The 17577-nt window shown below is 39.1% G+C and overlaps 1 protein-coding gene across 1 annotated transcript in view; it reads right to left on the bottom strand.

Annotated features, from left to right (window-relative positions):
* Positions 1–14566: 14566 nt before the first annotated feature.
* ESR1 (estrogen receptor 1) overlaps positions 14567–17577 on the bottom strand; it is a 102211-nt gene continuing 99200 nt past the window's right edge. Inside the window, exons 7-8 of the mRNA XM_061990319.1 lie at positions 16188–16371; positions 14567–14801 (exon numbers count right to left, since the gene is read on the bottom strand). Coding sequence (XP_061846303.1) covers positions 14567–14801; positions 16188–16371 — 419 coding nt within the window. The remainder of the gene's footprint in view (positions 14802–16187; positions 16372–17577) is intronic.

The following is a 17577-nucleotide window of genomic DNA, read 5'->3' as shown; positions in this document are numbered from 1 at the left end:
GAGCATTTCTTTCCTGTGGATGTGCTGGAAATTTCTTAATACTTTCTGTAGCAGTTTAATACTGAGATAGATATTTATGCTTTACCAACAGTTAGTTTAGTGGAATATAGCAAAAAAACAAGCATAAATAGCAGAAAATTAGAACAAATTAAAAATGCATAAATTTTGCAGAAATATAGCAGAAAATGTGCAGTCTGAGCAGTGGCAGAAACCATGTCCAACATATCAGTCAGAACTTCCAAAACAAGATTCTTTTTGATTTTGAAAAAATGCAGAGCATGTCTCTAAGTTGCTACTCTTTAACAAGTTTGAGGTTATTAAGTCATGACACACAGTATTAATTTTTCCTGTGAGTTCAATGTTCTTTACTTAGAATATATTGACCTATCTAAAGAAATAAAAAAACCTCAAAGAAAATAAAAGCTCATTAATTGCTATTACGTAGGATTACTACTATGTAATGTCATCATTTGAGCTGGTATGAGAGGAGAGTGGTCAGAGAGAGACTACCCCAAGCTGAGCTCCAGCATTTAGAGGAACCAAAATACATACTACTTTTCAGGTAAGTGTAATGCTAACATTTTCCTGCAGAGGATTTTGTATGTCAACAGAGTATCTTCAATGTCTGAGACCCAAACTTGGACTGACACATGTAGGTATTCTTTTCAAGGCTTATTTTCCCTCACTGGTATTCAGAAGTTAGACTACACAAGATTAGTATCCATAATCATTGATTCTGAGTAGACAAAGAAAATGAACACACTTCTGGGAGTACAAGGATGAGCTGTGTCTTGCAACAGGCCTGACCGATTCCATAAAATTGACACCTCCTCTCTTTTCTGATAACATTCTCATTGGTGATATAGTTTAGTCAATGGTAGTCAGTGCACCTATGTGAACAATTTGGTAGTTCACACAGGCCTGTTAGTTTAGATCTCTTCATGCTTTAGATAATCTTTCATCAGCCAGTCCCTGATTTTGGCAGTTATTTTTTTGTTGAAAGATACTTTTTTTCTTTTAAAGAAAACATTGCAAAGTGTAAAAAGACTAATATAGTGAGAAAAAAAATCTCAGCCTGACTTTATCTCCTATTTTCCAGATACCTATTGATGACCTCATGGAAGTAGATTTTATCTAAAGATTAGTGGATAGCATGTGAGTATGAACCCCTGGAGGAGCAGTCTGTTGAAGGAACCATGCAAAAAGTCACAAGTGAGACCTGTGTTTGTTTCTTACGGTATTTAAAAATTGAGGGAGAGTGATGAAGAAGCAGAGAGGTTTGAAAGGAGTTGGTTCAAAGTGAGAGAGGAATGCAATGAGTTCTGTTTGAATGATATCAGAAGGAATTAATACTCTACCAAAAGTATGCAGGGTACATAGCACCTGGTATGCTTTGAATTGCAGCCTGACATTTAGGTTTTGCCATCTATTTTGCCACTCTGTAGCCTCTGCTTCCCTTGGTTGTTTGAATGCCTTCCACACTTTCCTGACACAGAAGACCAGTCTGTCTTCTGCAGAAGGAAATCAGGATTTATATATCTCACTCAAGCTCCTAGGAGAATTTGGGGGAGCAGTCATTAAAATTAAGTAGTGGGGGGGAGTGGTTCTATCTTGTTTGTGATGCTCATGTACTTTTATTTTCTTTCATCTCTTGAAATGTTCAGTCTATGAACAACCAGAGGAGTGGAGGTTAAGCTGATCAAGTAGGCAGGGGAAAATTTGACATCAAATCATAGGAACTTTTCATAATTAATTCCTTAATCAGAGTTAGGACCAAGAGGGAAAAGAAGTGATGATAATGAAGTAAGGAATTTAGAAGGTCACATCATCAAGTGTCAGTAGCCTTTTGAATTCAGCGTATTTTTGGCTAATGATTACCTGCAGTGCATACATGGAGTATTTCACCTCTGCCTTGCTCATGAACTGGAGAGCAGTGTGCTGCTATGCCTTCCTTGCTTCCTTTCAGATGTTTCAAAGCAAAGCTGCTTCTGTTCACAGCCTCAAGCTCTGAGCTATAGTCATATAGCTAACTATACTTTCAATGTGTTGCCTGTTAATTTGAAAGAGAAGTTAGATATTGAGAACTTTTGAGTCTGAGTGATCTGCTCCCAGTAAACAGCACACCCTCTACAGTACCTGAGAATAAGGTAGTCTCAGACCGTGATAGAAATGCTTTAGGAAAATGTTATAGACGGGAAAAATGCCTGTTTGTAAATCTTAAGTCTGATATACTTTCAAGGATGAGAGTGTCGGTCTGTAAGCTGGTGTCAGAAGGGAATCACAGGCAGTTTGTGTCAGCAGATTAGAAAATCAATTGAGTGTCACTTCAGACTTCTTACTTTTGGGACTTTCAATCCCAGCTCTGGACGAAATCAATCTCTGATCAGCAGTTTGAGTAGTTCCCCAAAAGGAATTTCCTGGCCTTGAGCCAATAGCATTATGACTTGAAATGTGATATTTCAGAACTGGATCTTCATCCTGAAAACTGTCACAGAGAAATCTAAATGGAAACAGATGGCCAGGCACTTCACAGGATCCTGTTCAACCAAGCTCCATCTCAAGAGCACAAGTGATTTGAAGGTCTAGCTTGAGTGGCAAACCCCGATGTGATATCAACATATACATTGATCACCAGGGCAAATAGGACAACTGTAGGGGACAAAAATAGCCGTCAAGCATTGCAGCCAGCATCATTAGTCAGCTTTCCAGTCTCAGCATCTTTCTCATCCGCATAATGTCAAGGTCTCTGCCTACCACTCACTGGGACACTGTCTCAGAAGATTTGGTCATGGACAAACTTTTAAAGAAATGCCTAAGTCATATTCTGAGATGCTCTGTCTCTGTGCTAAGTCTGCAATCCATCATCTACCCTCTTCCTGTGCCTCACCTGCTTGGGTTCTGAAAACGTGAGAGAATGATTTCTGGTAATGTGCCTTGAGCCTTAGCTGCAAGGCATAGGGAAAAGCAGTACAGAGGAAAAGCAGTACAGGAGCTGAAGAACTCTGTGTTGAAGGCAGCTGTTCAAGCATGGAGAAGGCAGACTGCATCTTGGGGAACTCCAGTCATTACTGCATTATAATTGTCCCCATTTTCTACTGTAGATAGATATGCTAACTGCTTATAGATAGATAGAGTGTAATCATCCCTGTGGCTTGATGCCTCTTGCAACTCTGAACCTTGCTTACTGGCCTGTGGTTACCTCATAACTAGTGAGTGTTTAAAGGCATAATGGAAGCTGGTTGCTCAGTGACTCCAGGCTGCATGGTAATATCAAGGCACTAACTCATGATGCTTATAATGACAATAGTGCAAAATAATGCACACCATTTACCCTGAACTTACTGCCTCTGTTTGTGGAGTTCCATTTGTAGACCATGCTTTACAAAATCAGAAGGCAGGCTGAAGAGTGCTGTTTAGAGATGTCTGACAGTGTTAGGAGTGCAAATGATCTGAAGTTGACAGAAATAACATGCACTTATTCCTCACAGCTGTGAGCATGATGATACCCATTGCCTGTTCCCCACTCTGTTCCAGCAGTGATAACAGCTTCGTTCTGCAGCAGATCTGTAGTTTCTCCCCAGTGGTTTGCCACCCTTCCAGCTCTACTAGAAATGCTGTGAACACTTGCACTGTAGCTCTCTCCTTCCTTAAAACTTTTTCCTAGAGATGATTACTGAACCAGGACAAAGCTGCTGGGATTGTCTTATGAGCAGTCATCCCTGGCCCTCAGAGCCTTGTGCTGGTTACAGCTGATAGCATCTCTAAACATCATGTGCATCTGAGAGCATGTGTGTGCGTGTTCAAAGGCGTAGCAGAAACTGGTTGCTCTACAGATGCTATCAGGATTTAGCAAATGTAGGAGGAATCTGGGAAATAAGAGCCAAGGAGAAGTGTGGATTTTTAAGCAAAAGAAGACGACAGAATTTATTTTCTTACTTATTTGCACCTCTCATATTTTATTTAGTGTTTAAAGCAATAGATTGTGGAATGGAAAAGAGCAGGAAATGTCATAGCAAGTTTTGTGTTTGAGCTTGGTGATCTGTCTATAAAATTGTTCAACTCTTGCAATAGTCAATTGCAGAATTCCCCTAAAGCAGTGTTTGCTAAATTTTGGGGGCTGGTGGTGGATGGGTGCGAGATCAGAGGGAGGAGGTCATCTCTCTTTTTGCGATGAGGGAAGAATGTGTATCTTATATTCACAATTCCTTACAAAAAAGAACTAGTCTGGATTCTGTCTGGCTGTTTTTATCCTTGTCAGCGATGTTGTAAAATGCACTAGAGCCAACTGAATTCTATTGTTATTGCACTATTAGAGAGACATAGATGTGAGACCTACATTTGGGAGAAGTTATGCTTGCTTTAACAGTATTATGAACATTGGAATATTATATTAATATTCCACAATAAATAAACAAATAGGAATGATTTAGAGAATTAATCTGTCTTCCCAAAAAGCAGTAGATAAAAATCTGTGACACAAGATAAAAGGAAATTAATAACTGCAAGCTTAAGCATCAAAGACTTGTCATAGATTAAGGCCCGGTTAAATTATAGAAATCTGAATTATATAAAATGATTGCCCTAAAAGCAGATAGGAACAGAAAGGTGTGACTTCTATTGCTTAGTGCCACTTAAATGTCATTCAGAAAATGAACTGGTCAAAACTGCTTGGTTCAGTAAAAACTTGTTTAAAGATCTGAGATGTAGCAAATGGATTTGACCATAATGAGAATAAAAAAAGGGCACATTTTAAATTTTTGGAAGAGAGAGGAAGCTTTAGGAGTTGGCCATTTTTTTCTATAGAAATGTCCTTGGGGAAGCACAGTTGAGCTTTTCTATGTCAGAGGTGATGTGGATGTAGTTTACAGAAAGGTTACTCAGGTCAGGCTCTTAGCATTTTCAGGCAAGTTGTAATTTCTGGTAAACTGCTATTATTGGTGTTGCAATTGTGGGGTTTTTTCATTCAGTTGTTTTCAGAAAGGATGTTTCTAAAAAGCAACTAGAAGGAAAGCTACTGCAGTCCATTTTTTTATGTAAATGCTCACAAGCCTATGCAAGAAGTAGGACATTCATGTCTGTAGTATTGTCTTTACAAATAATTCAAACATTTTCTGAGAGGATCTCTTGAGCATTGTGCTGCAGGTTGAAACACATGGTTGAAGCTTTAACTGCTTTGCTAAACCTGAAGCATTGGGCAGCCAGATGTGCAGACCATGGGGGCACGGGAGGAAAAGAAATCTACTGTAATAAAGTGTGTTTCTGTAGTACTTTGCGGGGGTGGGGGGGACAGGGAGGAAAAGACATTTTGAAGCTAAAATTCTTTTCCTACATTCAGATTTTAACATAAGCACAAAGTAATCTTGCAAAGGCAGACTGGACCTCAAACTTTTCTGCTTTCATATGAATGCCCAGACTTTTAAGTTTTTTAGTGCTTCACTATGACTGTCACTGCAAAGTTGGTAGCAATTTTGGCTTACCTCTACAGTACAGAGTACTTGTTTCAGCTTTCCATGGATCATATAGGATTTCAAGAGGTGAGTGGAACGTAATAAAAGGCATCTGACAAGCAGCAAATCTTTCTGTCTTAGAAAGTAGCACTCAGTCTTTGTGTGTAGGGGAGCTAAATAACTTAAAGTCCCAAGCATGTGTTAGAATCATAGAATCATTTCAGCTGGAAGAGATCTTTAAGATTATCAAGTCCAGCCTTTGTCCCAGCCCTATCAACTACTAGACCATTTACCTAAGTGCACATCCAGGGATGGTGATTCCACCATCTCCCTGGGCAGCCTGTTCCAATGCCTGACAACCCTTGCAGTAAAGAAATTCCTCCTCATATCCAGCCTGAACCTCCCCTGATGTAACCTGAGGCTATTTCCTTGTGTTCTATTACTTGTTACTAGGGAAAACAGACCAACTGTAGGTAGCTGTAGAGAGTGATAAGGTCTTTCCTGAGCCTTCTTTTCTCCAGGCTAAACAGCCCCAGATCCTTTAGCCGTTCCTCGTATGAGACGTGCTCCAAATCCTTTAGTGTCTTGGTAGCCCATCTATGGATCCTCTCCAGCACCTCAATATCCTTCTTGTAGAGAGGGGCTCAAAACTGGACACAGTGTTTGAGGTACAGCCTCACCAAAGCCGAGTACAGGGGAGTGATCACCTCCCCACTCCTGCTGACAACACTGTTCCTGATACAGGCCAGGATGCTATTGGCCTTCTTGGCCACCTGAGCACACTGCTGGCTCTTGTTCAGCCGCTGTCAACCAACACTCCCAGGTCCTTCTCTGCCTGGCGGCTTTGCAGTCACTCCTCCCCAAGCCTGTAGCGCTGCTGGGGGTTGTTGTGGCCCAAGTCCAGGACCCGGCAATTGGCCTTGTTGAAACTCATGGCACTGGCCTTGGCCCAGCCATCCAGCCTATCTAGATCTCTCTGTAAAGCTTTCCTACCCTCAAGCAGATTGACACTTCCACCCAGCTTGGTGTCATCTGCAGACTTACTCAGTGCACTCTATCCCCTCATCCAGATCATTGGTAAAGATATTAAGCAGGAGTGGCCTCAGTTCTGAGCCCTGGGGAACTCATGACCAGCCGCCAACTGGATTTAACTCTATTGACCACAACTCCTTGGACCTAACCATCTAAGTGTTTTTTCACCCAGGAAAATGTATGCCCATCTAAGCCAAGAACAGCCAATTTCTTTAAGAGAACACTGTGGGAAACAGTGTCAAATGCCTTACTAAAGTCAAGGTAGACATCTACAGCCTTTCCTTCATCCAACAAGTGGGTCACCCTGTCATAGAAGGAGATCAGGTTTGTTGCAAAACCTGGCTGAAAAAATAAACAAACCTGTAAAAACAGCCTTTCTTCACAAGCACATTTTTCTGCTGTTTAAAATGGTAGCATATGCTGGTGCACAAATGTGTAGGAACAGAACACAGGAGATACATTTTGGATCACCTGTATGGCTGCAGAAATGAAGACATTAGAGTGACACCTAAATACCCTAATACATAGATCTTGCAGAGACATGAGAGCTAGTTAGCCTTGTTCCTGCTGAGATAAGTGCCAAATCTTATTATTTTGATGCTTGATTTTCCTGAAGACTTCATGAACAATTTTATACTTGAGCCTCTGCGTCTACAGGATGCCATGGTGAATGGTAGTAATTGGAGCCTAGCTGGGCATAAGAAAAACCGTGTACACAGTGCCCATCCATGGGCATTCTTTCTCTGTGAGCGTGCTGATGAGTGTTACTTCACATGTTTGGACTTTCCTCTCCTCTTGACTGCCTGGGTGGTGGAGATAAGTAGTGTCATGTAGAGGTAAGAGATGTAAGATTTTTTCAGCCTGAAAAACATCATCTTCATGGAGGGGATTTAAAAGATATAAATTAAAATAAAAATCCACCATTTAATTTTGAAGAATAAGCGTGGCCACAAAGCTTTTAAAGAGGGCAAGTGCTGCACTAAGAACACCAAGTCATAGCCCATGAAGAGGCTGTAGTCATTGCATAACGAGGGGATTGCCCTAATAGAAAAGTAAAAGCAGTCAGATATGTTCTTCAGTGATGCCTTAACCATGTCATACCTCCCTAATCAGTTACATAGCATAATTTACATTTGAACAAGACAATATCACTTACATATTAGGAAACAGAGCAAGAAAGTGGATGTATATGGCCTCCCTTCAGGGAGAAGGCAGCTGCTCTGCAAGGCCTTATGCATGTAGTGAGAGAGTGAGAGTGATGGGCCCAGGAAAGGTGAATCAGGAGTTTCAGCTGCAAGAGCTCTGCGGCAAAATAGGAAGAGACATTCTTTCTATATGGTTTCTCAAATTACTTCAGCCAGCAGACGTAAAAACTTGGGAATGAAGCTGGAGTCTCATCTGGCTCCTGGCAGTGGAAATGTGTCCAATATCTCACTGCAGAGGCTATTTTCCTGGTGGATTCCTCCTTGGGGTACAGGAGGAGAGGGGGTCTGAGTAAAGTAATGTCTCATCAACCTTCTCCTATCACAGAACACACATGATGGGAAGGAATGAAGAAGAAGGAGACAGATTTTTTTCAGTTCTGCCCACAGAGAGGCAATGAATGCAAATTAAACCATATGAAATTCCATCTGAGCACAGGAAAACATTTTTTGATGTGAAGGTGGTCAAACACTGTATTAGGTTGCCCAGAGAGGTAGTAGAGTCTCCTTTTGTGCCTAATCAAAGCTTGATTGTAATCTTCTGTAAGTGACCCAGCCAGGAATTGGACTAGACAACCTCCAGAGGTGTTTTCCCAGCTCAATCATACCATGATACTGTGTGGTCACATTTGTGCCCTGGAAAGAGATGGTCAAAAGACTGCCTAATCTCAGGTTCTGTGCACTCCTTTGCCCTTTAAATTGTCACATTTTTTGCAGGTGTTAAGTATGCTCAGACTTTAGCAGTTTAGTTTTTAATTTAGGAGTGTTGTGTCTTTGATTTTGCAGGAAAATTCTGCTGTCAGCTGCTTTTTTGGATTAAGCCTGTGAGTTCTGTATCATGTAGCAGCTGCCATCTTAAACCAGTTCTCCATAAACCAACAGAGCATTTGACCTTAGTGTTCATTTGGTCCTGTGAATCAAATATTGGATCAAGCCATTGAATGCTGTCAGATTTTGAGTTAGCACTGAAAACAATTTAGTTCTTTTGAGTACACGTGCAATTAGTTCATACTATTCTGGCTCACCTTTCATGGCCAAAGTAGTAACTCTTGAGCAAGCTCATGAAAGCATGTTGCAAAACAGTCATATGATTTGAAAGCATTGCTCAGTTCTACTTGGCACTTAAAAGTCTAAAGAGCCCCCTTTCTTTTGGAGTCTTGAATAGGCCTCTCCTGTCTTATTATCAGGCCTTACAATTAAGGTAATAATCTTAAACATTTTTTTCATTGTAAGTTGTGTACAGTGAAATATCACATAAAAGAAAGAGCTTTTACATATACAGTCATGTAGGAAAAGAGAACCTATGAGCCAATAGTCCCATACAAAACCAGCATAGCACACAAAGTAGATTAAAAAAATTAATATAGAGGCTATATTCTCTCTGTATTACCCATAGATATGTGTCTTCAAGTATTGAAATATCTATATATGTAAGTAAATACTGGTTTGATTCTTTGCAAAGACCTTTTTTTTCACTTTTCACTTGGGAAAAAAGTGTTGTTTTACTTGATAGCATAAAGCATATAAAATACTAAGCACATAAAGTGTAAGTACTTGAGTGACTAAGTTTACAAGGAAAACATTGTACTTCCATAATGGTCTAACACATTGTGGATGCTATGTATGTGGCCACTCTGATGCTTTTTTGGTAATGGTGATGAACTTGATGCACAGAAACAGACACATTCTTTTTCTGTAAAAAATAATGTACTTTTTCACTGGCTACTGGAAAACAATAAGTAGAGAAGCATATTTTCAAAACTATGCAAAAGATAACTAATGAAACAATGTGCTCTGGTTAATTCTTTATTTTTAACATCAAATACATTGATAAAAATCTTGCAGCAATTGGGTAGCCTACCAGATTTTTCATTTAGACCTTTTTAGGTGCAAAACAAAGAAAAAAAACAACTCACCAAAACAAAGACATCAATAATTTTATATGTATCAGTGAAAGAACAAGATACATCAACAAATACATTATGGCAGCTGAGCCTATACCAAATGATGGACTACTTAGTGCACACAAAAGCATTATAGTATATACAATATGTTGATACATAAAGTGGTTTGTTAATGCACGTCTCATGACTAGCAGTCTATCCCTTCATTTTCCAGTGGGCACTTTCTGAAGAAACAAACGTCTAATTATAGGCACACAGGAGTACAGAGCATTCTAATTTGCAAGATGGCAGCATATGCTTTTTTTAAATTTTTCATTTGTTTGTTTCTTTAGGCACATCTGAATGCAATTTTTTTTTTTTTAAATCTCTTTTTTTTAATTACAGCACAAAACCAAATACCCTGACGGGCAATGACCACTTTGAAAACAGCTGTCAGGATATAAGGCTATCTACATTTGAAACATGAAAGGGAATTGTGAGTAGAAAAGGTAGGGCATTAATGTTAAGGAAATATTGATTTAAAATTCTCAGATCAACTTGAGATTTTGCTGCAGTTGCAGGTGACAGCAAAGGCTGGTTTAACATAAGGAAAAAATTCTTCACTGCAAGGATGACAAAGCACTGGAACAGGCTGCCCAGATGGGTTGTGGAGTCTTCTTCTCTGGAGACATCCAAAACCCACCTGGACAAGTTCCTATATGACCTACTCTAGATGGTCCTGCTCTGGCAGGGGGTTGGACTGGATGATCTTTCAAGGTCCCTTCCAAATTTTAAGATTCTGTGATATTATGACACCATTGTTGTCATGGTTGTTTTTACATATGTTGAATTTCTGTCTTTAAAGCTGTATGGTGGTTGTAGATTGTATTGAAAATAGCTATCTTGAATTTATTCAAAGTAAGAAATGCACTTCACATAAGTTTAGCTGTGAATACCTTATATACAAAATCCCATTAGCTTTAGGTTGGATTGCATTCTAGTTTTAAAGCAGGATATTATATACAGAAGAGAGGCTTGCTGTGTTCCTACCAAAACCTGCAATATGACTAAGGCCCTAACGAGGCACAATTTTTACTTTGCTGGTAGTTTGTTTCATTTTAAGCATTTGGCATAAGTCAAGGAATCGGTGAGCATCATGGATGGAGGCTCCAATGAAAGCCCTGGCATGGATGAAAGGGGTGGTTTGGGTTTTCTTTTCTATTATTTTTTTTTTCCACTTTAAAGTCCAGCAACCTGCTGACAGTCCTTCCAATATCCCTAGGAGCTCAGTTCAGATTATTTCTTCAATTGTGTTTTTATATTATTAAACCTTTCAGTGTACAGAAGGAGAAAAATCATCACGAGATGGCACCAATACATATACTAAATTTACCACAAACACACACACCAAGAAACTCTCATTGAATTATTTTACCCCAGTACAAATCCTAGTGCCCCAACTGGGAGTTTTACCTGAGACAAGTCTTCAACATTGAGACATGGCTCAAACCGGTATAAAACCAAAGTAGCTTTCACTTATTGTTGGAAACTCAGACACCATTGTGCTATACATCACCCTGTCTCCTCTCCTGCCTCCCAAGCTTTTTGTAATAATTCAGTAATAACCATATTCTCAAGCAAAGCAAGTTCATCTGCTCTATTTCTGTTTGGCTTGTGCTGGTATAACATTGCCTGTGTTTCTAGGGGATTTTTTTTGGGGTTTTTTTTTTTGATGTCATGTATTTTTTTAAAAAGATCCATGTATAAACATTAAAAAATAATTATTTCTTTGTCCAGAGACATCACTATGAATGTTTTGGTAAAAGCATAATTAGCTGCCTTGAGTAGTTTTCTTTCTTTTTTTTTTCTCTTTTTTTCTTTTTTTTTTCTCTTTTTTTCTTTTTTTTTTCTTTTTTTTTTACATGCCATATATTTTATTTAGAATCCAGCACCAGGTATTCAGGTAGTACTGGTTTGTCAGCTGCAAATATAAAGTATATATGTGCATATATATATATATATATACACATACACATAAAATAGCATCCTGTGAAATAACAATTACAATATGAGGCACAATCATTTGCATACACAAGAGCATAATTCAGAATTTCATACAAAAAAGTTGCCATTTTTGTATCATAGACTTCATTTAGTTAATTGAATGGCTACATTCAGCTGTCAGATATGTGGACAATCACCTTTATAGATAACTATGGGAAGGCTACTATATTCAATAAGGTGCTGCTTCAGTTAAAATCTCGTGAACAAGATAAGGACACAGATCCTGAAACTGCCCCAAGGTAAATGAATATATTACTGGGTATTGCTGTTTTTGTCTCTTGAGTGCCCTTCGCTGTTGTCACCACAAACATGGGAGAACTGATTGAACCTAAATTTCTTCCTTGCAAGGGCTGAGCCTGGGAAAGTGTTTATAATTAAAACTGTGAGCTGACTGATTATTCCTTATGTTCCAAGACACATTATGATATCCTATTGTCTGCTGCATATCACTTCAAATCATGCTTATCCAGTTTCACCATGAAGTGGTGTAGTGGTACTTGCCCTATGTAAGCAGAGTCTGACTCTGTTGTGAATGGAACTACTTTTCTTTTTTCCCCTAGGCCAAGTTTACACTTGAATCAGTATAATGGGTGTCCATTTAAACCAATTTGCCTTGTGGCTTACGAGCTTGATCTGTGTGTTCTGTCATAGAGAACACCAAGTTTCGTGTACAGTATTTAAAGAGCAGCTCTAACACATGCTGGGCTACAAGTGAATGATGACAGTGTAAGCACATAAGTGTAACTACAGGGATTCCTGTGCTCTGTTGAGATCTCAGCCTGCACTCATTTCTAGGCGTTCGTTATTTTATAACACATTTTAAACCAGCTACTGAGCAAAAGAAAATGTGCATTTTCTTTCAAGACATTTACAAATCCTCCAAAAGCCCTTAGGTATCAGATTTGCTCGCACACACACACGGATGCACACACACTCTTACTGGATACACAAAAAAAGACAAACCTTCAGCATATTCAGAAAAAAACCCACTATAAAATCAACAAAATGCCTATAAACTTACAGTGACTGCTTCACATGTTTAGGCTTGCACAGTTTTTGAGAAATCTTCTCAAACGTAGGTAGCATCTAGCATTAGACTTTTAAACTGCGCATATCCTCGGATATGTACATTGAACTGTTACAGACATCATTATGTACATTCACTGAAGAATAAAATCCTTGAACTGAAGCACAAACTCATCCTATGCCTTGCTGCTTTCACAATGGCTGCATAACTCGATGTCACTGCAGAGAGACTATGCGCATGTAACAAGGAGCGTATTTAGACATACCCACTCCTGTACAGAGTTAGTTCTACTATTTCCTATATTTAGTACCTACAAGATATTTCAATCAACATAATCTAACACAAAGGTTTCAACTATAGCAGTAAAAGAAGCATTCCTGAACCCTTCTCCAGCATTGTGACTAACTGTGGTGGAGCAGCCTATGCACGTGCTATGAAACATCCTTACTAGCAGGGTGGTCACTCCAACCAGCTATTGGAATAGTCCCTGGTCCATGCTAACTCCCAAACCACACCTGTAAAACAGAAGTGCAGATAGCACAGGCAAAGTTTATCATTAGACTAATAAAATATCCCTGGCATATGTAATAAATGAATTCCAGTACCCAGCAACATTCCCTGACACATTTTATTTTCTAGCATAGAGGCAGTCAAATAGCAGCACTAACACCTACTTTGAATAGCACATATTGTGGATTTCTTCAGTCTCTCTCCTTCATATCTTGCTGAAGTTCTTGATTTCAGTGGACTTTCTGTATACTTACAGTTGATCTGAAGAATCTGACTAATCCCTATGAACCACAGTTACACACTTGCATGGAGAAAACCAGATTTACCTTCCCAGACATGCAGTCCCAGAGTCTTCATCATGTCTGAGGCTCATTACCCAGTTCTGGTATCAGAGGTGATGCCAGCTGTTCCATACATGGCTAGGCCACACTCTAATGAGTGGGATGGGACCATTCCACCATGCTGTGCCAGTCTTGCACTGGCATCCTCATCCCTTGCTGTGTAGTACAACACAGCAAAGGACAGGAGGAGATTTTTTTCTATAAAATGGTGCTGGATCATGTACGTGTGTTGAAGACTTTTTCTTTTCCCTATGACCTGATGATTTTTATAATCATCTGGTCTGATTTAAGAATAATTATCTATGTTATCACTGTTTGCCACGTTGCCCTTGATTTACACACTGCCAAGCAACAGAACAATTTAGCTTTGCAGGATCGGATGAGTTAGGATGCATGCAATGCAACTCAGCTAGACGATATGGTAAAGTGACCATGAAGTTTGGTCAGTATGATCTTGAGGCAGTTGTCTGATGATGTAAACCAGCAAGGTAAAACAATATCATTGTCAGAGAGAGATTCTTTTCTACTATAGGAGAAAGAGAAGTGGGAATCTACCAAGGCAGTAACTAGCAGTGTAGCTTCACAATGGCACACTAAGATGCCAATCAACCTTCCATTTATTCACCAAAGAAAAGTCATCCAGAATTTCTAAAAAACTGCTTCAAAGTTGCAAGTAAAGGATTAAGCAAGCTTAGAATTTGGGGTGGATATCAACAAAGGCTACCACTCATGAAGATACCAATACCTGTGGGTGGCATGACCTATTAATTTATAGTGAAATTAATGTTTGGTTTGGATTAGGACTTACCCAACTGACATGCAAAATTAAAAGAAAATCAAGGTAACATGACAATCCTTGCTGGCTGTCTAGAGCAACAAAATGTCTTCTATTTAGGACAAGCCATCAGTTTAGGTAAGCGCTTGACGAACACTCAAATGGAAAATGCAGGTGACTGTTGTCACTGGAGTGTTTACAGAGGTGGCACTATAGACGGAATGAAGCATGAGCTAGGTAGTATGCTGCTGGGTTTCTCATACCATTATATATGTTGACTTCTATTTATACTGTATTATGCATATTCTCCTCTTCTTTGCTGTTTATGTAAAAAGACTGCAAGGAATGAGATGAAGCTGATGCAGTTGTCAGCTGGCTCCGGTTCTCCTCTTCCATTGGTGCAGCACTCCTGGCTGCCGGGGCATGCAGTCGGTGAGCGTCCAGCATCTCCAGCAAGAGATCATAGAGTGGAACTACGTTTTTGCACTTCATATTGTACAGGTGCTCCATTCCTTTGTTGCTGTGATTTGAAATGAAACAACAGTTACTTTCCAAACATGCTACAGGAAAAAAACCCAAAACTATCAGCTAATAATATTTGTTAGGCTTGTATAAATTCCACCTTGTACAAAACAACAATCTTAACAGTGCAGTTGCTGTATGCTCCTGCTATAATTAGGTGAAGGTGGCACCTTTAAAGAACATTTCATACTGCCCATAAGCAAGTTGCCTTTTAAAGGTAGGTCCTTTGCTCTCCTTTGACTAAAAGCAAGACTAGAGCATATGGACTCCTGATTTAACCACTGTGATTAAGTGGATGGAATGAATCTTGGCTTTCCCATAATAGACCCTAGAATATCAGATTTTTTTTTTTCCCCAGAAAATAACCTCAGCCAGTTTGTTGGCAAATGCTCTCTTGTAATAGTATCTATTCAGAAAACTACAGAAACAGTAATTAACTTCACTATGTGTTTGGAACTTCCTTAATTGTGCAAATAATTATTAAGGAAAACAACAACAGTGGAAAAGGGTGATTAACATGAAGACAAAGAAGCTCTATAAAAAGACACATGTAAAAAAAACAAAAAAAACCCCCACATGCACACACTCCTTGGCTTTTTTCCTGAAGAAAAAACCCAGGAGGTAAAATCTGCATGGTTCAGCTTTAGTAGCTATGATATGGTGCTTACTTTAATTTTAATTTTATTGGCTGGAATAATGAAAACTAAAATCTATGTAGTATCTCTTGTCCCTTTACACAAATGAAATATGTACTGTATCTTTGTATAGACTCGTAATGTTATTAACACTTCAGCCACTAAGCAGCAACATTAAGAGGCGGTTATGTTCAGGAGGCTCGTTGCTGGGACTAGTAACAGTGCTTTCAGACACTTTGCCTCTAATTAGCAAAGGGCACAGTCTTCTAGATTGAGATTCAGTAGATGTGTTTTTTTCCTAAGCCATAAAATACACAAATGATACTAATCTTTTTTTTTCTGAAGTGATTTGCAATCAGACCACTTGTGAAAAGTGGCAACACAAAAGTCATATTTTATTAAATCTTACAGGAGACTAAAGTTTGCAGAAATAGGCTACTGTTATGTTAGTAATCTACTTGTTATTTTTTAAACAATGCAAGATGCACATAAGATTAGAAGCAGACACTGCTTACAGCACTATCAAAATAGGAAGCAAAGGAAAAGAAAACTAGAAGAAACAAATGAGGGAAACTTATTTCAGACCATAATCCAGTGTCCTATTTTGTACACATGTTCCATAAAACCTTTTTTTTTTTTTCAGTAACAATTTGCATTCCCACCTATGAAATAAAAATGTATATGTGCATTTGTGAAACCTTTCTGTCACGGGACCAGGGCAGGAGGGCTGACTCTGTGCTTGTTCTCACCTCATGTGTCTGATGTGAGAGAGGATGAGGAGGAGCTGAGCCAGTCGTCTGTGTTGCTGCTGCAGAGAAAGACCCGATTTAGCCATTAAGTGTATCAAAGTGTCTGTGATTTTGTCCAGAACACGGTGAATATAGTCTCTCTCTTCCAGAGATTTCAAGGTGCTGGAAAGAAAAGTGTACACACCTGGAACGGGAAGGAGAAAGAAAACAAACAAAATCAGGGTTTGTTTACACACACTCACCTAAATGAAACCCTTCCAACCAAGCAAAACCCTTGAAAGTTGTGTTCCTACACCTGCAAACCTGACTCTCCTTCAGAAACTGTGACCAAAGAAACCTGCATTAATTTAGCCATCTTACATTGTTTACTGCTTGAGAGGAGCCAGAAGAAAATTTTTTCAAGAGATAAAAACATCTTCCATCTTCCCCGACAATAGCTTCTCTTTCCTCTCCCGTGAAACACTCAACTCAGGCATAAAATCTTTTGCCTGTAATAATTCTTGGGCATATGAAGCATATCAGCTTTCTAAATCAGAAATCCTAAACTATTTTGCATGGGTTTATCTTGAATTTGTTCTGGATAACAACACATGGCCAATGTGAATCAGGTTACAACAGCACTGTGCTCCAAAAGGTAGCTATTGCACTCAGCAGCAGTTTTTTATTCTTCTCTACTGAGCCAATAACTATAAGCAGTTTGTATTCCTCTAATCCAGTCCTGAGGGAGTAAAAGCTTAAGATGTGTGTTTGCTAATACAATCAAACTGACTTGACCATGGTGTGTTCATTGCTCTATGTCTCTAATGTACTTGACAAATCCTGTGCTTTATCCCTTCTCCATCAGCTCACAAAGCCAAGCAGAAATTTGGATTTTGTCCTTCGAAAAAAATTGGTTTCTGGAATTACTTCTAATTTTTCTCTTATTTAAAGCATCTTATATAGCACAATATGCAATGTAGTTAGTGATATTAAGAAAAAAAAGACACACAGATACTCTAACATGCACACATACACAAACAGACATACATAATCCAGCTTGTTTGTATGAGCATAGAATTAGTTTAATCTGCAAGTAGGTTTTAAGATGGGGTCTTCTGGACTAAGAAGAAATATAAACTCGAGTTTGCAAATGTCAAGTGTGAATGTCTCCGAGAGAGAGACAGCTTCAAAACCCAAAAAAGATATAAAATCATATAATCATAGAATGGTAGGAGTTGGAAGGGACTTTTAGAGATCATCTAGTCCAACTCCCCTGCAGAAGCAGTGTCACTTAGATCAGGTCATAGGAACATGTCCAGGTGGGTCTTGAAGACCTCCAAGGAAGGAGATTCCACAACCCCTCTGGGCAGCCTGTGCCAGGGCTCCCTCACCCTCACAGTGAAATAGTTTT

The sequence above is a fragment of the Colius striatus genome, chromosome 2, assembly GCF_028858725.1.
Source record: "Colius striatus isolate bColStr4 chromosome 2, bColStr4.1.hap1, whole genome shotgun sequence".
Classification (NCBI taxonomy): Eukaryota; Metazoa; Chordata; class Aves; order Coliiformes; family Coliidae; genus Colius; species Colius striatus.
The sequence above is the reverse complement of the archived record's forward strand: the minus strand, read 5'-3'. Positions and strand labels throughout refer to the sequence as shown.